General features: G+C 67.5%; 3 protein-coding genes across 10 annotated transcripts; 1 reads left to right on the top strand and 2 right to left on the bottom strand.

The window, feature by feature from the left end:
- Positions 1-704: 704 nt before the first annotated feature.
- On the top strand, positions 705-9714 carry CRLF1 (cytokine receptor like factor 1). Of its 5 annotated transcripts, none has more exons than XM_060182350.1 (9): positions 707-893; positions 3759-4040; positions 5014-5143; positions 5225-5394; positions 6260-6417; positions 7153-7321; positions 8438-8622; positions 9054-9101; positions 9424-9714. In XM_060182350.1, exons 1-9 carry the CDS (start codon positions 782-784, stop codon positions 9541-9543), a joined length of 1374 nt encoding a protein of 457 aa, XP_060038333.1. In that variant the 5' UTR covers positions 707-781; the 3' UTR covers positions 9544-9714. The 5 variants fall into 5 exon arrangements, with proteins under 5 accessions (XP_060038337.1, XP_060038333.1, XP_060038334.1 ...); XM_060182351.1 differs by having other exon boundaries at positions 708-893; positions 9059-9101; positions 9424-9494; XM_060182353.1 differs by having other exon boundaries at positions 709-893; positions 9059-9101; positions 9530-9714.
- A 1410-nt stretch (positions 9715-11124) lies between these two features.
- UBA52 (ubiquitin A-52 residue ribosomal protein fusion product 1) lies at positions 11125-16765 on the bottom strand. 3 transcript variants are annotated; one of them, XM_060182427.1, is made up of 4 exons: positions 16760-16765; positions 11827-11937; positions 11648-11734; positions 11125-11384 (listed from the first exon to the last, which is right to left on the bottom strand). In XM_060182427.1, the coding sequence occupies exons 2-4, from the start codon at positions 11927-11929 to the stop codon at positions 11188-11190; spliced, it is 387 nt and encodes a 128-aa protein (XP_060038410.1). In that variant the 5' UTR covers positions 11930-11937; positions 16760-16765; the 3' UTR covers positions 11125-11187. The 3 variants fall into 3 exon arrangements, with proteins under 3 accessions (XP_060038410.1, XP_060038408.1, XP_060038409.1); XM_060182425.1 differs by lacking the exon at positions 16760-16765 and adding an exon at positions 12679-12789; XM_060182426.1 differs by lacking the exon at positions 16760-16765 and adding an exon at positions 12712-12747.
- KXD1 (KxDL motif containing 1) lies at positions 15229-22687 on the bottom strand. Of its 2 annotated transcripts, XM_060182412.1 has the most exons (5): positions 22567-22687; positions 17092-17357; positions 16584-16736; positions 16007-16113; positions 15229-15852 (listed from the first exon to the last, which is right to left on the bottom strand). In XM_060182412.1, exons 2-5 carry the CDS (start codon positions 17190-17192, stop codon positions 15617-15619), a joined length of 597 nt encoding a protein of 198 aa, XP_060038395.1. In that variant the 5' UTR covers positions 17193-17357; positions 22567-22687; the 3' UTR covers positions 15229-15616. The 2 variants fall into 2 exon arrangements, with proteins under 2 accessions (XP_060038395.1, XP_007533268.1); XM_007533206.3 differs by lacking the exon at positions 22567-22687 and having other exon boundaries at positions 16007-16053; positions 17092-17442.
- Between the last annotated feature and the right edge of the window lie 26 nt (positions 22688-22713).

Here is a 22713-nt window from a genome sequence, read left to right as displayed (position 1 = left end):
AGCCAGGGGAGCCTCCGCAGTGATGGATGGTGGGGGGGCCCGGGCTGGGCTCAGCACCTGGCTGGGGGGCGGGCAGAGCTGGGGCGCGGCCGTGAGGGCTGCCGGGGAAACTGAGGCACGGCCGCCGGCTCCGGCGGGGGCACCCCCACAACCCGACCTCCCTGACTCTCCTCTTCGCCCATCCAGACTCCAGAGCCGGGAGCCCCAAGTCCAGGAGAGCAGAGCGCAGCCCAAGAGTGTCCCCCACAGGGGCTGGGGGTGGGCGGCCCCCCACACCATGCCCGGCGGCCGCGACCCCATCCCGCGCGGAGCCCCAGCGGCGCCCGCAACCCTTCCCCAGGCCCGGCGGGTGGGGCCGGGCGCGGCCGAGAGGAGGGGTCTCCGAACCCGCGGCGGCCAAGAATAACAGGGGGGTACCTGGAGCCGGGCGGCTGCGCTTACTCACCCGGGCGGCGCTGAGCGGCTTTTTCCGTGGGGGGTGCAGGGATCTCGGGCGGTCCCGCAGGGCCCCCCGCTCTCGTGCAAGGCGCCACCGCCCCCCACCCGGGCGCCGCCCGAGGGAACGGGGCGCAGAGGCGCAGGGGGGCCCTGGGTGGGGAGCCGGGCGCGCCGGGGACGCGGGAGCGGGTCGCGGCGCCGGGTCTGGCGGGGCGCGGGGGGCCGGGTGGGGCGGGTGGGGCTCCCCCCCCCCCGGGGCCGGGCCGGGGGCGGGGCCGGGCGGGGCCAGGCAGGATCCCGTCCGCGCGCGCTCGCCGCCGCCGCCCCGCGCCCCGCCGCCCCCATGCCCGCCGGCCGCCCCCGCCCCGCCGCCCCGGGGCCCCCCGCGCCCCCCGCGCCCCTGCTCGGCCTCCTGCTGCTGTGCGCGCTGGGGGCGCCGCCCGGATCGCGAGCCCGTGAGTAGCGTAGCGGCGGGTCGGCCCGCGGGAGCCCACGCCCCGGGACGCGGGAGGCCACCTGGACGGCGGCAACAAAGGGGCCCGCGCGGCGCCTCACCTGGGACGCGGGGCCCCGGACGGCGCCCGCAGCGGGGATCCCCGAAGCCCCGGGGAGAGCGCCCTGCGCGGGCGGGGCGGGGCGGGGCGCACGCGGCCGGGCAGAGCGCAGGGACCCGCAACCCCTCCTGCCGGCGAGGAAGGCGGGGCGCTGGGGGGGCCTCTCTGGCCGTTTGGCGCGCGGCCCGGGGTCCCCGGGGACAGGCCTCTCGCGGGTCGCCGCCGCCCTGCCTTCCCCCCGGCGAGCCCCGCTGCGGGGTCGGGAGATCCCCCGGGCCGCGCGGGGCCGGGCGGGAGCGACCTTGGTGAACCGGGGGCAGGGCGCGGGTGGGGCGGTCGCGGGGGGCCCAGGGGCGCTGGCCCGGGCGCAGGCGGCGGGGACCCCGGGGCGCGGGGACACACCTGGAGCACACAAAAGGCTGGGCCTCGCGCCCCGGGGTGCAGCCTGCCCAGGTGAGGGGGGCCGGCCTTTGTTCGCGCCCTGGGCGGCCCCTGGGGGCCTGTGGGGTCAGACTGCGCGCAAAGGGCCTTTCCCTGGGCGCCCCGCACCTGAGCGCCGCGCCCGCAGTTCCGCACAGGTACTGCCCCTGCTCAGACCCGCGCCCGGGCGGGGGCGGCCTCCTGCACCCTCTCCAGAGCCCGGGCCTCGGGTGCCCGCTGGAGGCCTCCCCCCAAAGCCAGTCCCGAGAACTGTGCCGAGCTGCCCCGGCTGACCCCGCGCCATGGCCCGCCCCAGTTTTGGGGTGCCCAGGCCGGCAGGTAGGGCATAAGGGGTGTGGGCGCGACCGCGCGGAGGGTGCTCTGTCCCGGGGGCTCTGCCAGCCCGCCGGACCCCCCAGCACGCCGGGGGCGGGTGCTCGGGCAGGGGGTGCGTGGGTGGGCGCGGGGAGCTGGCAGGGCCCCCGCAGGAATGCCGCCCCGGCCTGGCCCAGCCCGCCCGGGCCCGGCCCAGCCGCGCCCGCCCGCCGCCAAATTTGCCCCGGAAAGTCGTCAGCGGCCACTCCGCCTCGCCCAGCTGGGCGGCCTGGGGGGCGGGCGGGCGGGCGGGAGGCTTGGCCGCCGCCTCCGGGAAGCCGGCCGGCCGCCCCCAGCCCCGGAGGCCCCAGCCGCTCTCGGAAGTGGGAGGCCCGGCCCCCACCCCGCCCGGACGTTTCCTGCCTGCAGCCCCAGGGCCTTTGCACCGACCCCAGACTCCTGGTCTTTATGGGAGCCACGAGGGGGCTGAGGCTGAGACAGACAGACAGACAGCCAGGGCGGTGGGACAGCCCAGGACATGCACCCAGTAGACCAGAGGCCAGCGCACCCTCTCTCTCTTGCAGCGGAGCCACCTCTCTCCCTTTCCCTTTCTCTCTCTTTCCATTTCTCTCCATCTCTCTCCCTCCCTGTCTCTTTCTCCCTCTCTGTCTGCACCTCTCTCTCTCTCTCTCTCTCTGTCAATAAATCTTACGTAAAATTTCAAAATGGGTCTGGGGCCCCAGAGGCAGCTGAGCAGAGGACACGGGCCCCACGCGGGAGGTGCCTGGCACAGGGAGGCTCAGCGCTGTGGCGTCTCTCCCTGGTGATGTCTCTGGGCATCTAAATGAAGGCGTCAGCCTCGGGCCGCGCTGGGAGAAGAGTGACAGAGCTGCCTCCAGTGCTGTGGGGCCTCCCGTGAGGAGCTGGGGCCAGGGCCCTACTGAATGTGGGCAGCTCCTGTGTGCCGGTGTCTGGGGCTCTCACTGTGAATGAGTCCGGGCTGGGGGCTGTGCCCCAGTGAATGAAACCTCACATCGGCCCTGAGGAGCCAGGTCCCTTCCCGGGGTGCCTCGAACCCAGGTCCTCTGGTGCCTCTCACACACACACACCGAGATCCAGACAGCCACTCAGGCTCAGAGAGGGGCTCCCTGCGCCAAGCCTGCTTCAGTTTCCCCTGGGCGCCCGCCACCACCCTGTCAGCCCAGCCTCGGGGTCCCCCCTTCGGGGCCTCTGTGGTGCGGGGTGGGGGGCCCTTTTTATTGCTGCCGGGCCTATTGGGGTTCCCTCCCCTTCTGACGGGTGGGCTCTTTAACTGTGTGTCAGAGCAGAGACGAGAGGCTGCGCAGCCCCTCACCCCTCTGGGAGCTTCCCCTGTGCACGGTGCTCCCCCGTCGTGCCGGGGGCTCCAGCCCGGATTTCCGATCCCAGTGGAATATGTGCTCTGCCAGTTCAGCCCCTCTCCGCCACCCCCAGGCCTCCCCGCCTTTAAAGGTTTATTTTCTTCAGAGAGAGAGAGGGAGAGAGAGAGAGAGAGGGGAGCTGTGCTTGGCTCTGGCAGGAAAAGAGGCGGCAGCTGCTGCTTCACCCACCGCGCCCCCTTCTGGTCGCCTTGGAAAGAGACAGGGAGAGAGGAGGGAGGTTGACTGACACAGGGTGGTGGGGGCGCACCTGGCTGAGCGCACATGGTACGGTGTGCAAGGACCCGGGTTCGAGCCCCCGGCCCCCACCTGCAGGGGTAAAAGCTTCACGAGTGGTGAAGCAGGGCTGCAGGTGTCTGTCTCTCTCCCTCTCTGTCTCCCCCTTGCGTCTCTATTTCTCTGTCTCTCTCTATCCAATAATCATTAGAAAGGACACATATACAGCAGACTCCTGAGAATAAGGCCATTGAAAGAAAAGAGGGTAAGAGGGAGAGACCCTCAGCCCCGTCCACTACCCACGGGGCCCCAGGTGGCCCAGGGCTGGACGCAGGGTCCCGTGGCAGCAAGGCGTGCGCCCCTCCAGTGTGGCAGGCCCAGACGCTCCTCTCCACAGACACGGCCATCATCAGCCCCCAGGACCCCACGCTGCTGGTCGGCTCCTCGCTGCAGGTCACCTGCTCTGTGCTGGGCGAGGCCCCGGGGACCCCGGCCGAGGGCTTGTACTGGACGCTCAACGGGCGCCGGCTGCCGGCCGACCTGTCCCGGCTGCTCAATGGCTCCACTCTGGCCCTGGTGCTCTCCAACCTCAACGGCTCCCAGCAGCAGTCCGGCGACAACCTGGTGTGTCACGCCCCAGACGGCAGCATCCTGGCCGGCTCCTGCCTCTACGTGGGCCGTGAGTGGCCTGAGCCTGGGGGTGGGGGGTGCACCCCAAGGGTGCTGGGTGGGGGCAGAGAAGCATCGGTCCTGCTCCCACATCCAAGGAGCTCCCCCCAGCCACTCAGGGCTCTCCCATGTGGTGCCAGAGCCAGGACTCCAGGCGTCCCAACCAGGAAGGCGCTGGCTCTATCCGCTCTCCTCATTCCCAGTTTTCAAGAGGAAGACATGGGAAAGGGAGACGGCATCCTGATTCTGCCCTAGACCCTCCCGCCTGAGGCTCTGAGGTCCCAGGTTCCATCCCCAGCACCACCAGCAGCTGGGGCTCAGCAGGACTTGGGGACATAATAATAACAATAATAATAATAATGGTTCTGCACACAGACTCTCCCGCCTGAGGCTCTGAGGCCCCAGGTTCCATCCCCAGCACCACCGGCAGCCAGAGCTCAGCAGGGCTCTGGGGACATAATAATAATAACAATAATAACAACAATAATAATAATATAATAATGGTTCTGCACACAGACTCTCCCGCCTGAGGCTCTGAGGCCCCAGGTTCCATCCCCAGCACCAGCAGCAGCCAGAGCTCAGCAGGGCTCTGGGAAATAATAATAATAATATTAATGGTTCTGCACACAGACTCTCCCGCCTGAGGCTCTGAGGCCCCAGGTTCCATCCCCAGCACCACCAGCAGCCAGGGCTCAGCAGGGCTCTGGGGACATAATAATAATAACAATAACAACAACAATAATAATAATATTATAATAATGGTTCTGCACACAGACTCTCCCGCCTCAGGCTCTGAGGCCCCAGGTTCCATCCCCAGCACCACTAGGAGCCAGAGCTCAGCAGGGCTCTGGGAAAGAGAAGATGAGAGGAAAGACCCCACAGCCCTGCTCCACCGTCCATGTCCAGAGAGCTTCCCCTGTGCCAGCCGTGGTTCCCCTGCGGTGCCCTCCCTGCCCCCTGAGCCTCTTCCTTTCTGCCGCCAGTGCCGCCCGAGAAGCCGTTCAACATCAGCTGCTGGTCCAGGAACATGAGGGACCTCACGTGCCACTGGAGCCCGGGCACCCGCGGGGAGACCTTCCTGCCCACCAACTACTCCCTCAAGTACAAGCTGAGGTGGGCACCAGGCCGGGCGACTGGGGCGGCGGCGGGGGCGGCGCACCTCCACCCTCACCCCTCGCCCCTCCCTGGGCGCAGGTGGTACGGCCAGGACAACACGTGCCAGGAGTACCACGCAGCGGGGCCCCACTCCTGCCACATCCCGCGCGACCTGGCGCTCTTCACGCCCTACGAGATCTGGGTGGAGGCCACCAACCGCCTGGGCTCGGCGCGCTCCGACGTGCTCACCTTGGACATCCTGGACGTGGGTGAGCCCGGCCCCCGGCCTCCCCACACCTGGCCGAGGCCCCCCCTTGCGCGCAGGTGTGCCGGCGGGGCCCCCGGGAGCGGGCGGACGCCCCCCCCTGGGAAGCCGGGAGGGAGCTGGGGGCCTTGGGCGGGTAGGCAGGAAGCGGCTGGTCTAATCTAATTAGGGGCGCAGCCTGCACTCGGCCTTAACCCTTTCGGGGCCCTGGAGGCCGGGGCGGGGGTGGCCGGCCCCGCCTGCCGTCTGGGGGGCCGGGGGTGGGGGCCGAGGCCGGAAGGCTGAACCGCGGCCAGCCAGCGGGCTGCTTCTCCTGCTCCCCGAGGCCCGTCGCGGCCGCCCGCTGTCACAGATAATCAGGCGATAACAGCCAGTGAGCTTCGAGGCCGGCCAGGTGCAGGGCGGGAGGGAGGGGGCCGCTGCCGCTGGGAGCCAGGGGCCTGCCTGGACCCCGCCGGCCGCCTCCCGCCCCTTCATCTGGATTTAGAAGCAGGGAGACAAGGGGGAGAAACCATATGGCCCTGCTCCACCATCCATGGAGCTTCCCCAGGTGCAGGCCAAGGCTCTCCCATGTGGTGCCGGGGTGCAAACCCTGGGCCTCGGTGCATGGGAGGTGCATTCTGCCCACTGAGCTGTCTCCTTGCCCAGCTTTTATCTGTATCTTATGAGAGGTCCTAACTGCTCTTCCGTTCGGGGTCCCCCCCAGTGCAGTCCAGGCTGCTCCCACGAGGTGCTGGGGCTCGCACCCAGGCCCCCTGGCACAGCGAGGGTGGCCTCCACCCACTCACTGGACTGCCAACCTCGGGTATTTATTTATCTGGCGAAGCTGCCAGTTGCATTGCAGCCCCCTCACCCGCCCCCCACCGCAGTGACCACTGACCCGCCCCCCGACGTGCACGTGAGCCGCGTGGGGGGTCTGGAGGACCAGCTGAGCGTGCGCTGGGTGTCGCCCCCCGCCCTCAAGGACTTCCTCTTCCAAGCCAAGTACCAGATCCGCTACCGCGTGGAGGACAGCGTGGACTGGAAGGTGCCGTGGCGCCGGCATGCCCCGCCCACTCCCCCAGCCTGACCACGCCCACAGCCACGCCCCGAACCTGACCACGCCCCACAGCCACGCCCCGAGTCTGGCCACGCCCAAGTCTCTCCTCAGTCTGGCCACGGCCCCAAAACCACGCCCCGTGCCTGACCACGCCCAGTCTGGCCACGCCCCTACAGTCACGCCCTGAGCCTGGCCCTGCCTGCCAGCCCAGTCTCCCCAAGCATGGCCACTCCCCGAATCTGGCCACGCCCGCCCCATCATGGCCACGCTCATCCAACCACACCCCCCTATCACGACCATGCCTGTCCTGGCCGCAACCCAGGAGGGCCTCACCAGACCACGCCCACTTGGCCACACCCCTGCGCGTGACACGCCCCCTAAGGACTCCATCTGAGCATGTCACCGCCCTGCTGAGTCCCTTGAGAATGACTCTGGACTCTGACCACACGCTTGGGAATGACCCCCTGACCACGTCCCAACCGTGACCCCAACCCCACCCCTGTAGCTGGCCACGCCCCTAAAAATAGCACTAGCCTCACCTGTGAGATTTAACCACGCCCCTGGCCTTAGACCCACCCACCGGCCCCCAAAACCCACACACACCCGCCCATGTGTTAGCCCCGCCCCTGGCGCTGCTGCCACGCCCACACCGTCAAGCCCCGCCCCTGTGTGCAGCCAATCCCTGGCCGCGCAGTTGATGTTGACGGAGGCCCCACCTCGCAGGTGGTGGACGACGTGAGCAACCAGACCTCCTGCCGCCTGGCCGGCCTGAAGCCGGGGACCGTCTACTTCGTGCAGGTGCGCTGTAACCCCTTCGGCATCTATGGCTCCAAGAGAGCGGGCATCTGGAGCGAGTGGAGCCACCCCACGGCCGCGTCCACCCCGCGCAGCGGTGAGCGCCTCACCCCTGCCTGCTCCCAGGGGCAGCTGGCCCTCGCCACTGCATGGCTCTGTCTACCTGGGCTGGGCCATCACACACACACACAAGACCCTGACTTGGACAGATTGATGCATTGGTGGGTTGACTGATGAGAAGAGGCGGCCCTCTGCAGGTGGGGACCACCGGAGGCTCGAACCCGAACCCAGGTCTTTGTGCACTGTCATATGAGCACTTAGCAGGCGGGCCACTGCCTGGCTCCTCCGTTTCGATTTTTCTTGAGAGAGACAGAGATATGGAGGGAGGAGAGGCCTTAAACCCCCCTGCTCCACCATGCATGGAGCTGCCACGCAGTGCCCAGGCTCCAACCTGTGGTCTCAGGCCTGGAAGGGCCACACGGCACTGCCCTGAGTGGTCACCCGGGAAAAGCTAAGTCTGACCAAAGTGGCTGCATGTCCACCTCAGCCGCCAGGAAGGAGCTTTGGAAAACAGCAGGATGGAGACCCCTCTCCCTCCTCCTCTTCCTCCAGGGAGGCCCCCTGCTTCTGCCCTGCTCCACAGCGCCTGCCCCCCCCCCCCCCCGCCTCAGTTTCCCGTCTGACCAGGGCGCCCCGGCCTCACCCTCCATGAGCCTGGAAGCCCCCGGGGCAGCAGTAGAGGGGGGTGTGAGAATCTAGCCTGGAGGAGGAGGACGGGGAGGGGGTGGGGCTGTGGGCTGGGGCCCCCCTAGGCTCGGCGCAGGGAGGGACTGGCCTTGGCCCCCGCCCCTGCCCAGCACCTGCGAGCTTTGCGCAGCAGCCAGGAGCCGGGAGGCCGGCGGGCGGGGGGGCCGGGCTGTCAGCGGGGCCCCGAGTTATTTATGAGCTGTCTGTGCTCCCGGGCCGCCGGGCGGGGCTCTGCAGACGGGGCTGGCTGGCTGTAGCTGGACGGGGTGCTGGATGGACAGATGGGCTGGACGGACAGGAGCTGGACAGGGAGGCTCGATGGACAGATCTGGACGCACAGGGGCTGGACAGAGGGGGGTGGGTGGACAGGGGGGCCGGACGAAGCTGGATAGACGCACAGGCCGGGGGTCCTGAGGCCGCCCGCCTGATCCGCCCCTCTGTCCCTCTGTCCGTGCGGCGGGCCCAGAGCGCGCGGGCGCCGGCGGCGGGTGCGAGGCGCGGGGCGCGGAGGCGGGAGCGGGCCCGGTGCGGCGGGAGCTGAAGCAGTTCCTGGGCTGGCTCAAGAAGCACGCGTACTGCTCCAACCTCAGCCTGCGCCTCTACGACCAGTGGCGCGCCTGGATGCAGAAGGCCAGCAAGGGCCGCCAGCAGGTAGGGGCGGGGCGGGGCGGGGCGGGGCCTGGAGGTAGAGGGCGGCCAGCAGGTTGGATGAGGGGCGGGGCAGGGGCGGGGCCTGGAGGCAGAGGGCGGCCAGCTGGTTGGATGAGGGGCGGGGCAGGGGCGGGGCCTGGAGGCAGAGGGCGGCCAGCAGGTTGGATGAGGGGCGGGGCAGGGGCGGGGCCTGGAGGCAGAAGCCAGTAGGGCCGACAGCAGGTAGGGATGGGGCCTGGAGGGAGAGGCCAGCCAGGGCGGCCAGCAGGTTGGAAGAGAGGCGGGGCGGTGGCGGGGCCTGGAGGCAGAAGCCAGCGAGGGCCGCCAGCAGGTAGGGGCGGGTCCCGAGGCAACAAGTGGCGGGGCGGGGGCGCAGGCTGAGGGGCAGGGTGGGACCCGGGCAGCACCCCCAAGGCCACATTCCTTCCAAGCACAGGGCGAGGGCGGCCTGTCCGCGGGCAGAAGGGGCGCGGCGAGAGGTAAGGGAACCCCGGGGTCTGGAGGGACTGGGGAAGACCCCAGAATCCCCACCTCTGACTTGAGTGGGCGCTAGACCACATGAGCCCTCTAGCTTGAGCCCTGAACCCCCATCTCAACGTTAAAAGCAGGGTCCCGCATCCCAGTCTCAGCTCAGGGAACCCCCATCTCAGGCACAGGCCCTGGGTCACCACTCCCCCAGCTGGGGACCCCCTCCCACCACCATCACGGTCTGGCATCTGGAGCCCATTTCAGCTGCAGACCCCCATCAGCCTTAAAACAGGGGGCTGGCTCCCCCTTGGTCTCTGAGCCCTGCCCCCCCAGCTTCAGCCTCACATCTGGGACCCCGTCTACCCCTTGAGCAGAGCACCCCCAGATGAACCCCAGTTAGCTGAGAAGCCCCGGTCACTCGGCGCCCTTTTGCTCGCAGGCCCTTCCAGATAAGCTCTAGAAGTCGGGGCGTCATCCTGCCTGCAGCGTGGAGCCCCGGGGTGCACGCTGGTGGGCCCACACCTGCACCCCAGCCGAGGCCCCGGCCCGGCAGTGTGTGGGGCTCAGCTGCACGGGGACCCCATTTCATAGCACCCCCCATCTCAAATAAACGAGTGTGTCGCACGCAATGTGTGGAGGTGTCTGGGTTTGCGGGTCTTGAGCGCCTCGAGCCCCTTTGGGGTCAACAATGTCACCTAAGTTGCGGGAGCCCTCCCCAGCATCAGTAGCTGGTTCGGATACTCCCTGGAGCGGGCTTTAAGGGGGGCTCACGGTACCCCCACTCTGGGTGTGCACCTCCCAACACCCCAAGAAACCCAAACGGAGGCTGTGCCAAGAGGGTCCTTTATGGGGGGGGTTCTGCAGGACTCTGGTGGGCAGGCAGGTTGGGGAGTCACCACTCCCCAGCTTGGGGGTGCCCTCACTCCACAGACTCGGCGTGGCAGCTCAGGTCCTGCAGCCCCGCTGATGGCTTCCATGGTCTTCCTCGCCCTGAGGGGCTCCCAATGAGTGCGAGTCAGGGGTGGTGAAGGGGAAGCGGGGTGGATTGGGGGAGCCCCCACTTACTTTGTCTTTAGCTCCAGCATCCTCTGGGGGTCGTTCCGGGCTGCCAGCCCTGGCGCCCCATCAGCTGCAGGGCAGCGAGGACATGTGTGTGGGGTCACCGTGTCCCCCCATCCATCCGCTAACTCCTGCACCCAAGGGTGGGCTGGAGGGCCGGGCTTCGCGCAGGCGCAGTTCAGAGCTTCAACTTGCCACGGCAGGGGCGTGGCCCAGGACTGCGACTCGCGCTCGGATTGGCTGGGGGGCAGCGGGCGTGTCTTCAAGGTGCGGGCAGGACACCAAGGGTGCGCTGACCCGGGGCGCACGGGAAGACAGGGTGGGGGTGCGACCGGGATGGGAGAAGGGGTGGGGGTGCGGGCAACCCCACCACCGCTGCCGGGACCGAGGCCCACGGCGGCCAGGAGCGTCCCGCGCGGCGGCAAATGTCCTTGCCACTTTGTGCAGGGCACCCAGTACCGGGGGAGGTCGGCCCCGTGCGCGCCTATTACCGCTGCCTCCGACATCCGCACCCGTCACCTGCACCCCGAGACCTGCGTGGCCGCCTGCCCGCCGCAGCTCCTGGGACCGGGGCGCCATAGGGCGCTGAGTGGGGTCCTGCCGCTCTCGCCCACCCAGGCTCAGGGGGCTCCGCGTGGCTGCCCACCCGGCCGCAGTGTCCTCTCCTGGCCGGACCAGCTGGGGATCATTGGGGCCTGTTGGCCGAGCGGGAATCAGCTGGCGGGGTCCCAAGCAGAAACTAGCTGAGGGGGTGGGGGGGGGTCGCAGGGCTGATGAGCGGAACCAGCTAGGGGGGAGACACGGGGTCCCGACTCCGACCCGCGTCCCAGCGAGGGCCACCTGGCCCCGGTGTTCGTGCCGGCGCGACTGGCGGAGGCCGCCCACGCGCAGCCGCGCGGGGCCTCCTGAGCTCAGAGGCGGGCCGGGGCCTCGAACCCGCACTGCCCTCCCGGGGCCCCCCAGGCAGGACACAGATGCGTGAGCTGCGGTTTATTCCAGGACAAACAGACAGAGAGAGGGGCGCGCGGGGGCGCGGGTTCACTTGATCTTCTTCTTGGGCCGCAGGTTGTTGGTGTGGCCGCACTTCTTCTTGCGGCAGTTGACGGCGCGCGGGTGCAGGCGCGCGTAGCACTTGCGGCAGATCATCTTCTCGCAGTTGTACTTCTGCGCCAGCTGCCGCAGGGACGGCTCGATGATGCCGCCGCGCAGGCGCAGCACCAGGTGCAGCGTGGACTCTGGGGGCGGGGCGACGCGGCGGGGTCAGGGGTCGCGGGGCGGGGCCGCCCTCCCCTCCTGCCGGCAGACCGATGAGACCCCAGCCCTGCTCAGCTCCGGCTGCCGGGGGTGCCGGGGGTCGAACCCGGGACCTCACAGCCTGAGCCAGGAGGCTTTCGGAAGGGTCTCCCGCTGGGTAACTGGGTGAGCCCCGGGGGCGGGCGGGACTCGAACCCTCGGCCGGGCCGGGCCCCGGGGCGACCGTGCAGCGGCGCAGCCCTACCTTTCTGGATGTTGTAGTCCGACAGGGTGCGCCCGTCCTCCAGCTGCTTGCCCGCAAAGATCAGCCGCTGCTGGTCAGGGGGGATGCCTGCGGGCGGGGAGGCGCGGTCAGCCGGGCCGGGCCGGGCCGACTGGACCGGACCCCCGCCCCGCCCCGCCCCGCCGAGGGGCCCCGCCTACCCTCCTTGTCCTGGATCTTGGCCTTGACATTCTCGATGGTGTCGCTGGGCTCGACCTCGAGGGTGATGGTCTTGCCCGTCAGGGTCTTCACGAAGATCTGCATCTTCCTGCCTGGGGGCGGGGCAGGGGTCAGCGCGGCAAGGGCCCGGGACGCAGCGTGCAGAGTCGGGCAGGACCGTCCGGGCTCAATGCGAGCCCGCCCCGCGTCCGGGCCGATGGGGTATCCGCCATGTCCGGGCTGATGCCGGGACCCCCACCCGCGTCCGGGCAGATCCCGGGACCCCCCCCCCCGTGTCCGGGCTGATCCCCGGGACCCCCCCCATATGCGGGCTGATCTCCGGGACCCCCCCGCATCCGAGCTGATCCCCGGGGCCCCCCCCGCATCCGAGCTGATCCCCGGGGCCCCCCCCGTATCCGAGCTGATCCCCGGGACCCCCCCCCCCGTGTCCGGGCTGATCCCCGCGACCCCCCCCATATGCGGGCTGATCCCCGGGGCCCCCCCCGCGTCCGGGCTGATCCACGCGACGCCCCCATATGCGGGCTGATCCCCGGGACACCCCCGTATCCGAGCTGATCCCCGGGACCCCCCCCCGCGTCCGGGCTGATCCCCGCGACCCCCCCCGCGTCCGGGCTGATCCCGAGGCCGCCCCGTGTCCGGGCCGAATGGGTATCCGCCATGTCCGGGCTGGTGTCGGGGTTCCCCGGGGTCGCTGCGGGCCGAGCCCCCACGTGGTCCGAGCGCGCCCCCGCCCCGCCAGGCATCCCCGGGCTCGGCCATGCGGCCTCGGCCCCCCCCCCCCCCCCGCGTCGGCCCGACCCCGCCATCGACCCCGGCCCTGGCCCCAGCCACACCTCGCCCCCGGCCTCCGCGCGGCCCGCACCCACCGTCTCCGCCGCCGCGTCGACCAGAAAGAGGGCGGCGGAAGCGGAAAGCGCGCGGTCACCGCCCAGTGCGCCTGCGCCGAGCCCGCTGCGTCACAATCCGCGCCAGCGCCACCCCCGCGCCGCCGCCATGTTGGGTGATGGCGCGCGAAGCCTCGCCCAGTGTGGGCAGTCGGCCCTTCCGGGGGCGGGGCCAGCGCCGGTCACGTGGGCCGCACGGCCGGGCTAGGCCGGGGGCTCGATCCGGCGTCGCCCCCAAAGTCAGACACCCCCAAGAGGCCAGGGCACCCCTTCCCCAGGCAGAAGGCCGGGGATGCCGGGACCGAGCTTAGGACTTGCCGCTGGATTCCGGGTTCAAGGCCATGAGCCAAGCTGAGCTCCAGTTCGTTCATTATTCAGGGAATGTTTTTCTTTATTATTATTATTATTATTAACCAGAGCGCTGATCAGCTCTGGATTATGGTGGTGCGGAGGGGGGGGGGTTGAACCTGGGACTCTGGAGCCTCAGACATGAGAGCCTGTTTGCATAACCATTATGCTATCTGCCCTCCGCTCGAGGAATGTGTTTTTATTGGTGATACATTTCTTTACTGGGGGATTACTGTTACAGTCGACAGTAAATACAATAGTTTGCACATAGGTAACATTTCCCGATTTTCCACATAACAATATAATCCCTCCCCTTTTTTTTTTTAACTAGAGCTCCTTTCGGCTCTGGCTTATGGTGGTGCGGGGGATTGAACCTGGGACTCTGGAGCCTCAGGCAGGAGAGTCTCTTTGCAGAACCATTATGCTGTCTACCCTCTGCCCCAGAACCATATAATAGGGAGAGGTCATTCGCTGAAGCCCAGTCGGCTAAGATAGAGCCGTCAGCACAAGTGGAAGAATATCCCCAGTCTTGGTGATGACTATTAAAGTCTCCAACGTAAATGGCTGGGTGATTCGGGCTGGGCAGGACCTCGTTATCCCATGAGGCACTGGGAGGCTTATATACGTTGAGCCAGTCGCGCATGCGCAGGGGGAACTCAGTCAGCTCAGAGTCCAGGCAGGGGGCAATGTATTTGCAAGGTCCGATGTAGTCCAGGTGCAGTTTGTGGCCCTTCTTGGTGCCCTCCAGGGTACACTTGGTGGCAAAGAAGTGGCAGGAAGAGTCAAAGGTCTTGTTGTCATTGCTGCAGACCTTCTCAAAGTCGCCGACAGGGGCCGGGCAGCTGGTGGGGTCCTGGCACACACACATGGGGGTGTTGCTCTCATCCAGTTCGCACACCTTGCCATACGTTGACGAGCCGAATAATTCCCACCTGCAGGGGAGTCGCTTCCCAGGCAGTGAAGCAGGTCTGCTGGTGTCTGTCTTTCTCTCCCCCTCTCTGTCTCCCCTCCTCTCTCCATTTTTCTCTGTCCTATCCAACATCAACCATAATAATAACAAACAGCAAGGGCAACAAAAGGGAAAAAAAATGGCCTCCAGGAGCAGTGGCTTCGTGGTACAGTCATCGAGCCCGAGATAACCCTGGGAGTAAAATAAAGGGCCAAGTGGGGGTCACCTGGGTGAGCACACCTTAGAGCTCACAAGGACTCAGGTTCCAGCCCCTGGCCCCCACCTCCAGGGAGAAAGCTTCATGAGTGGTGAAGCAGGGCTAACGGTGTCCCTCTTTCTCCCTAACTCCTCCATCCCTCTAGTTTTCTGGCTGTCTCTATCCAATAAATAAAGATAATAAAAGACCCAATAAATTAAAACAAATACTGGTGTATTGCACCAAAGTAAAGGACTCTGGGGTGGGGGAGTGTTCAGGTTCTGGAATATGATGGCAGAAGAGGCCCCAGAGGGGGTTCAAGTATGTGGAAAACTGAGCAGTGTTACCTATGTACAAAAGCTGTATTTACTGTGGACTCTAAAACATTAATCCCCCAATAAAGAAAAAATACATGGGTGGGCTAGACAGCACAGTGGTTCTGCAAAGAGACTCTCATGCCTGAGATTCCAAAGTCCCAGGTTACATCCCTGCACCATGAACCAGAGCGCGAGTAGTGCTCGGGTAAAATAATACATTTGGAAAAAAAAAACCAGCAAGGGGTCCAGGAGGTGGCGCAGTGGATAAAGCATCGGACTCTCAGGCATGAGGTCCTGAGTTCAATCCCTGGCAGCACATGTACCAGAGTGACGTCTGGTTCTCTCTCTCTCTCTCCTGTCTTTCTCATAAATAAATAACCAAATACATAAAAATCTACAAGAGACAGCCTGATGCTTCTGCATTCTCTCCGCCGAGGCTCTGAGGCCCCAGGTTCCATCCCCAGCTCCGCCGCCAACCAGAGCTCAGAGCTGGGCAGGGGCCTGGGAAACAGCCAGGTGGATGCGCCCTGACCGAGGCCTCGTGTGGCTTCAGAAGCCCCCCCCCCTCCCCCCCCCCCCCCGTCTGGGAGACCGTCGTGACCGGCCCCGGGCTCCAGCCTGACCCCAGCAGGCCCAGAGCCAGGCCTGGCTCTCACTCAGAATGTCCCTTTAACGACTTTTATTAGTTCTAAATACTTGTTTTGAATAACGAGAGGAACAGAGGGAGACCAAGACCCGAGAACAGAGCCCCGCTGAGCTCTGGCTGAGACAGGAGCTGGGGATCGAACCCGCCCCCCCAGCTGCACCCCCAGTCCCCCCAGTTCAATGTTCCCTTGGCAGAGGTGGCCAGGAAATGGTGTGAGGGGGGCTGTCCGTCTTCTCTGCACCGACGACAAATGAAGCTTTTCAGAGATGAAGGGGAGAGGGTCTCGGCAAAGGGGCGTGGAGAGGGCGGAGCAGTGAGGCCCTGGGTTCGAGCCCCACCCAGGCAGGGAGGGGACCCGGGGCAGGCTGGGCCCAGCCTGCTTGTTCTGCAGAAACACCTCCCGGCCTCTGACTGCAGGCCGAGCACGGGGGCTAGTCGCTGGGGCTCTCCCCCCCGTCCCTGTGCCCGGGGCTGCTGCAGCCGTTGAGGGCGGGCGAGGGGGGCCGGGGCGGCGTGCCCTCAGCGCCGGGGCTCGGGCACGGGGACAGGGCGTCGGGGCTGGTGGCGCAGGAGCCCGAGCTCTGCTCAGAGGTGGCGATGGTGGTGGTGGTGCTGGGGGCCACGGCGTCCTCATCCTCCTCCTCCAGGAAGGACGCCTCCGGGATGTCTGCGGGGGCCAGGGAAACAGGGCACTGCCTCCTGCCGCCTCCCCGCGCCCACCCACAAACGGTGGGGACCCTGGAGGGACTCAGCAGCTGACGGGGTGCCGGGAGCCCCCCACGGGCCCTTAGGAACCCGCCCCCGGGGCTGCCCCCACTCACAGCTGAAGGCCTCGGGGTGCTGCCGGCTCAGCTTGCTCTTCAGGGTCCTGTGGGGAGACAGGCTTGGCGAGGGGGTTCGGGCTTGGCTGCACTCTGGGGACACCAGCCTGGGGGAGGACGGGGGACACCACCCTGGGGGAGGACGGGAGGACACCACCCTGAGGGGGGGACGGGAGGACACCCCAGCCTTGGGTGGAGGGGGGGACCCCATGCTGGCCATCCTGAGCATCCCTGAGGGCACAAGGAGGGTCCCGGGAGGGGCAGTGGGTGGGTGTCCTGGTGGAGCAGTGGCTGGGGTCCCGTGTGGGGCAGTGGGTGGGAGTTCCGGGTGGGGCAGTGGGTGGGGGTCCCGGGTGGGGCAGTCCTGGGGGTCTGGGGTCCCAGGTCGGGCTGTGGGTGGGGTCCCGGGTGGGGGTCCCAGGGTTGGCAGTGGGTGGGGTCCCGGGTGGGGCAGTGGTGGGGGTCCTGGTGGGGCAGTAGGTGGGGGGTACCGGGGTCCGGGTGGGGCAGTGGGTGGGGTCCCGGTGGGGCAGTTCTGGGGGTCCCGGGTGGGGCAGTGGTGGGGCCCCGGGCCGACCGGATCCTGCGGAAGACGCTGTCCAGGTCGCGCTTCATGTCCAGCAGGGCGCGTGTGTGCTGGCCCAGCCGCTCCGCCATGTGCTGCAGCCGCGCGCCCGCCAGCCCGTTGAAGTTGAGCAACATCTGGTTGGTCTTCTCGAACCGGTCCAGCCTGGGGGACGAGGGGTCAGCGGCCTCGCACCCGGGGCCGGGAAAGGCTCTCGGCATGCGGACTGCTCGGCTGCCCCCCCCCCCCCCGCCCGGCCGGCCTCCCCGCGCAGAGCTCCGGGCTGTGCAGCAGGGCTGCCGGCGTCTGTCTGTCCGTCCCCGTCTCCCCCCAAACAGCAGTGGCGCTGTGGGTTCAATCCCCACACGCCGTCGGCGCCACCAGTCGCAGGGCTTGGACACGGACGTAGAGAGATTCTGTGTCTAAAGCGGGGCAGCCGGGGCTCGGCGGGTGACTGACGCCTGGGATTGCCGTGGGAGGCCCGGGTTCGAGCAGCCAGGACAGGACCCCCCCCCCTCACATGTTCTTCTGGGCCAGGATGATGGCGTTCACGTCCTCCTCGTTCACCATGCTGAGCATGTGGCTGCAGAAGGCACGGGAGGCCGAGTCCGCCGGCTCCATGTCCCCAGGGCTGCGGGTGCTGGGTGTCGGTGCGTCTCCTCTCTCCTCCGGCCCCCTTTAAAGTGGGTTTAAAAGACGGAATCTGGGGCTGGGCGGCGGCACATCCGGTTGAATGCAGGTGTCACCACGCGTGCAAAGACCCGGGTTCGAGCCCCCACTCCCCACCTGCAAGGGAAAGCTTCAGGAGCGGCGCAGCCGGGTGCAGGCGTCTCTGCCTTCTATCTCCCCTTCTTTGCAGTCTCTGTCTCCAACCAACAAAGAAAAGACAACAAGGGCGGGGAGACAGCATGATGGTTACGCAAACAGACTCCCATGCCTGAGGCTCCAACGTCGCAGGTTCAGTCCCCTGCTCCACCATAAGCCAGAGCTGATGTCCAAGGATGCTGAGCAGCTCAGCCTGGGAGTCGGGCGGTGGCGCAGCGGGTTAAACGCAGGTGGCGCGAAGCCCAAGGACTGGCATAAGGATCCCGGTTCGAGCCCCCGGCTCCCCACCTGCAGGGGAGTCGCTTCCCAGGCGGTGAAGCAGGTCTGCAGGTGTCTGTCTTTCTCTCCCCCTCTCTGTCTTCCCCTCCTCTCTCCATTTCTCTCTGTCCTATCCAACAACAACAGCAATAACAGCAATAACCACAACAATGTTAAACAACAAGGGCGACAAAAGGGAAAATAAATATTAATAATAAATAAAACCAAGCAAGAAATGCAGAACCTGGGATTGAACCTGGGACCTCACACCCAGGCCGTGCACCCTGGTCACAGAGGGGCCGGGGGCTTCTTCGTTTCCGTTTCACTGGGACATCATGGCCGCAGGGTGGCATCAGGGAGACAGAGACTCGGCCCCAGAGCTTCTGCAGGTGCTGCGGGGCCGGGACCCTCCTGTCCCCCACGTCCGGGTCTGTGACCAGGGTGCACTGGCCTGGTTCCTCGGGACGGACGGACGCCCTGCCAAGGATCCAGGGCGGGGGGTCCCGGGCAGCAGTGGGCCAGACCCGCGGGCCCTGGGCGCCGGAAACAAAGCCGGGCGTGAGTCACCGGAGCCCCGTGGGCAGGGCTGGCGGTGGCCCTGGGCTCGCCGCTGCTTCTCGGACGCAGCCAGACGGACGGACAGATGGCCCAGCTGCCTGGGGCTGTGCCCACGCGGAGCAGAAGCCCCCAGAGGAGCCTCCTCGGCAGGGGTGTCAGGATGTCAGCACCGGAGGACGGCCTGCTGCCCGCCATCACTGTTCCGTCCTCGGGCACAGCAGAAGCACAGACGGGCCGGGTCACCAGTGCAGAGGAGGCGACACTGCGAGACGCCCGCAGCCCTGCGTCACGGCTCCCGAAGCTGCCCCCTGCGGGTGGGGGCCGGGGCTCGAACCCGGGGCCTTGCTGGGTGCGCTTGCCCGGCTGGCTGCCCGCGGCTCTGCCCTCAGCGTTACTCCCCCCCGCCCGCCATCCTCAGCTGCGGTCCCAGGCCCAGGCGCCACCGGTGGCTGACGCCACTTTCTCGTTCTAAAAGGGAAGGTGAGGGGTGGGTCTGCGTCAATGGGGGACAGGACGGGAGGGGACCTCAGAGACGGCCTGGGGGGTCGGAGGTCGGGGGAACTGACCCCTGGGGGGTCAGGGGGGACTGAGTCCTGGGGGGTCCGGGGTCAGGGGGGACTGAGTCCTGGGGGTCAGGGGGGGACTGAGTCCTGGGGGTCAGGGGGGACTGAGTCCTGGGGGTCAGGGGGGACTGAGTCCTGGGGGTCAGGGGTCAGGGGGGACTGAGTGTTGGGGGTCAGAGGGGACTGAGTCCTGGGGGTCAGGGTTCAGAGGGAGACTGAGTCCTGGGGGTCAGGGGGGACTGAGTCCTGGGGGTCAGGGGTGACTTATTCCTGGGGGTCAGGGTTCAGAGGGAGACTGAGTCCTGGGGGTCAGGGGGGACTGAGTCCTGGGGGTCAGGGGGGACTGAGTCCTGCGGGTCAGGGGGGGACTGAGTCCTGTGGGTCAGGGGGGACTGAGTCCTGGGGGTCAGGGTTCAGAGGGAGACTGAGTCCTGGGGGTCAGGGGGGACTGAGTGTTGGGGGTCAGGGGGGACTGAGTCCTGGGGGTCAGGGTTCAGAGGGAGACTGAGTCCTGGGGGTCAGGGGGGACTGAGTCCTGGGGGTCAGGGGTGACTTATTCCTGGGGGTCAGGGTTCAGAGGGAGACTGAGTCCTGGGGGTCAGGGGGGACTGAGTCCTGGGGGTCAGGGGGGGACTGAGTCCTGGGGGTCAGGGGGGACTGAGTCCTGGGGGTCAGGGGGCACTGAGTCCTGGGGGTCAGGGGGGACTGAGTCCTGCGGGTCAGGGGGGGACTGAGTCCTGTGGGTCAGGGGGGACTGAGTCCTGGGGGTCAGGGTTCAGAGGGAGACTGAGTCCTGGGGGTCAGGGGGCACTGAGTCCTGGGGGTCAGGGGGGGACTGAGTCCTGGGGGTCAGGGGGGACTGAGTCCTGGGGGTCAGGGGGGGACTGAGTCCTGGGGGTCAGGGGGGACTGAGTCCTGGGGGTCAGGGTTCAGAGGGAGACTGAGTCCTGGGGGTCAGGGGGGACTGAGTCCTGGGGGTCAGGGGTGACTTATTCCTGGGGGTCAGGGTTCAAAGTGAGACTGAGTCCTGGGGGTCAGGGGTGACTTATTCCTGGGGGTCAGGGTTCAGAGGGAGACTGAGTCCTGGGGGTCAGGGGGGGACTGAGTCCTGGGGGTCAGGGTTCAGAGGGAGACTGAGTCCTGGGGGTCAGGGTTCAGAGGGAGACTGAGTCCTGGGGGTCAGGGGGCACTGAGTCCTGGGGGTCAGGGGGGACTGAGTCCTGGGGGTCAGGGGGGGACTGAGTCCTGGGGGTCAGGGGGGACTGAGTCCTGGGGGTCAGGGGGCACTGAGTCCTGGGGGTCAGGGGGGACTGAGTCCTGCGGGTCAGGGGGGGACTGAGTCCTGTGGGTCAGGGGGGACTGAGTCCTGGGGGTCAGGGTTCAGAGGGAGACTGAGTCCTGGGGGTCAGGGGGCACTGAGTCCTGGGGGTCAGGGGGGGACTGAGTCCTGGGGGTCAGGGGGGGACTGAGTCCTGGGGGTCAGGGGGGACTGAGTCCTGGGGGTCAGGGGGGACTGAGTCCTGGGGGTCAGGGTTCAGAGGGAGACTGAGTCCTGGGGGTCAGGGGGGACTGAGTCCTGGGGGTCAGGGGTGACTTATTCCTGGGGGTCAGGGTTCAAAGTGAGACTGAGTCCTGGGGGTCAGGGGTGACTTATTCCTGGGGGTCAGGGTTCAGAGGGAGACTGAGTCCTGGGGGTCAGGGGGGGACTGAGTCCTGGGGGTCAGGGGGGACTGAGTCCTGGGGGTCAGGGTTCAGAGGGAGACTGAGTCCTGGGGGTCAGGGGGCACTGAGTCCTGGGGGTCAGGGGGGACTGAGTCCTGGGGGTCAGGGGGGGACTGAGTCCTGGGGGTCAGGGGGGACTGAGTCCTGCGGGTCAGGGGGGACTGAGTCCTGGGGGTCAGGGGGGACTGAGTCCTGGGGGTCAGGGGTCAGTGGGGACTTATTCCTGGGGGTCAGGGTTCAGAGGGAGACTGAGTCCTGGGGGTCAGGGGGGACTGAGTCCTGGGGGTCAGGGGGGACTGAGTCCTGTGGGTCAGGGGGGACTGAGTCCTGGGGGTCAGGGTTCAGAGGGAGACTGAGTCCTGGGGGTCAGGGGGGACTGAGTGTTGGGGGTCAGGGGGGACTGAGTCCTGGGGGTCAGGGTTCAGAGGGAGACTGAGTCCTGGGGGTCAGGGGGGACTGAGTCCTGGGGGTCAGGGGTGACTTATTCCTGGGGGTCAGGGGTGACTTATTCCTGGGGGTCAGGGTTCAGAGGGAGACTGAGTCCTGGGGGTCAGGGGGCACTGAGTCCTGGGGGTCAGGGGGGGACTGAGTCCTGGGGGTCAGGGGGGACTGAGTCCTGGGGGTCAGGGGGGGACTGAGTCCTGGGGGTCAGGGGGGACTGAGTCCTGGGGGTCAGGGGGGACTGAGTCCTGGGGGTCAGGGTTCAGAGGGAGACTGAGTCCTGGGGGTCAGGGGGGACTGAGTCCTGGGGGTCAGGGGTGACTTATTCCTGGGGGTCAGGGTTCAAAGTGAGACTGAGTCCTGGGGGTCAGGGGTGACTTATTCCTGGGGGTCAGGGTTCAGAGGGAGACTGAGTCCTGGGGGTCAGGGGGGGACTGAGTCCTGGGGGTCAGGGGGGACTGAGTCCTGGGGGTCAGGGTTCAGAGGGAGACTGAGTCCTGGGGGTCAGGGGGCACTGAGTCCTGGGGGTCAGGGGGGACTGAGTCCTGGGGGTCAGGGGGGGACTGAGTCCTGGGGGTCAGGGGGGACTGAGTCCTGCGGGTCAGGGGGGGACTGAGTCCTGGGGGTCAGGGGGGACTGAGTCCTGGGGGTCAGGGGGCACTGAGTCCTGGGGGTCAGGGGGGACTGAGTCCTGCGGGTCAGGGGGGGACTGAGTCCTGTGGGTCAGGGGGGACTGAGTCCTGGGGGTCAGGGTTCAGAGGGAGACTGAGTCCTGGGGGTCAGGGGGCACTGAGTCCTGGGGGTCAGGGGGGGACTGAGTCCTGGGGGTCAGGGGGGACTGAGTCCTGGGGGTCAGGGGGGGACTGAGTCCTGGGGGTCAGGGGGGACTGAGTCCTGGGGGTCAGGGGGGACTGAGTCCTGGGGGTCAGGGTTCAGAGGGAGACTGAGTCCTGGGGGTCAGGGGGCACTGAGTCCTGGGGGTCAGGGGGGGACTGAGTCCTGGGGGTCAGGGGGGACTGAGTCCTGGGGGTCAGGGGGGACTGAGTCCTGGGGGTCAGGGTTCAGAGGGAGACTGAGTCCTGGGGGTCAGGGGGCACTGAGTCCTGGGGGTCAGGGGGGACTGAGTCCTGGGGGTCAGGGGGGGACTGAGTCCTGGGGGTCAGGGGGGACTGAGTCCTGGGGGTCAGGGTTCAGAGGGAGACTGAGTCCTGGGGGTCAGGGGGGGACTGAGTGTTGGGGGTCAGTGGTGACTGAGTCCTGGGGGTCAGGGGGGACTGAGTCCTGGGGGTCAGGGGGGACTGAGTCCTGGGGGTCAGGGGTCAGTGGGGACTGAGTCCTGGGGGTCAGGGTTCAGAGGGAGACCTAGTCCTGGGGGTCAGGGGGGGACTGAGTGTTGGGGGTCAGTGGTGACTGAGTCCTGGGGGTCAGGGTTCAGAGGGACACTGAGTCCTGGGGGTCAGGGGGGACTGAGTCCTGGGGGTCAGGGGGGACTGAGTGTTGGGGGTCAGGGCTAAGCTGAAAGTGAGGGAATCGGCCTCGGCCCGTAGGTCACCGCGATGCGCCCCCACCCCTGCCCCGGACCCCACACCCCCAAACCCTCGGACCCGACCCGGCGGCGGCGGCAGCACCTGCACATCTGGCGGCCCCGTAGCGCTTCCGGGATGGCGCCCGTGACGTCAGCACGCGCCGTGCGTGAGAGCCGAGGCGTCCCCAGCAAGCCCCGCCCCACGTTCCCGGAGTCGCCGCCCCAGGGGCGGGGCCGCGGCGCGCGCGTT

The sequence above is a fragment of the Erinaceus europaeus genome, chromosome 23, assembly GCF_950295315.1.
Source record: "Erinaceus europaeus chromosome 23, mEriEur2.1, whole genome shotgun sequence".
In the NCBI taxonomy this organism is placed as follows: Eukaryota; Metazoa; Chordata; class Mammalia; order Eulipotyphla; family Erinaceidae; genus Erinaceus; species Erinaceus europaeus.
This window is presented reverse-complemented; position numbering and strand designations above follow the sequence as displayed.

Excerpts from the sequence above, each read along its gene's own strand:
- CRLF1 (XM_060182350.1), top strand. The coding sequence starts at position 782 with ATGCCCGCCGGCCGCCCCCGCCCCGCCGCCCCGGGGCCCCCCGCGCCC. Across the intron at positions 894-3,758 it reads GCCGCCCGGATCGCGAGCCC|ACACGGCCATCATCAGCCCC; the intron begins GTGAGTAGCGTA and ends TCCTCTCCACAG. Across the intron at positions 4,041-5,013 it reads CTCCTGCCTCTACGTGGGCC|TGCCGCCCGAGAAGCCGTTC; the intron begins GTGAGTGGCCTG and ends TTCTGCCGCCAG.
- UBA52 (XM_060182427.1), bottom strand. The coding sequence starts at position 11,929 with ATGCAGATCTTCGTGAAGACCCTGACGGGCAAGACCATCACCCTCGAG. Across the intron at positions 11,735-11,826 it reads CAAGATCCAGGACAAGGAGG|GCATCCCCCCTGACCAGCAG; the intron begins GTAGGCGGGGCC and ends CCCCGCCCGCAG. Across the intron at positions 11,385-11,647 it reads GGACTACAACATCCAGAAAG|AGTCCACGCTGCACCTGGTG; the intron begins GTAGGGCTGCGC and ends CCCCGCCCCCAG.
- KXD1 (XM_060182412.1), bottom strand. The coding sequence starts at position 17,192 with ATGGAGCCGGCGGACTCGGCCTCCCGTGCCTTCTGCAGCCACATGCTC. Across the intron at positions 16,737-17,091 it reads ATCCTGGCCCAGAAGAACAT|GCTGGACCGGTTCGAGAAGA; the intron begins GTGAGGGGGGGG and ends CTCGTCCCCCAG. Across the intron at positions 15,853-16,006 it reads GCACCCCGAGGCCTTCAGCT|ACATCCCGGAGGCGTCCTTC; the intron begins GTGAGTGGGGGC and ends TGGCCCCCGCAG.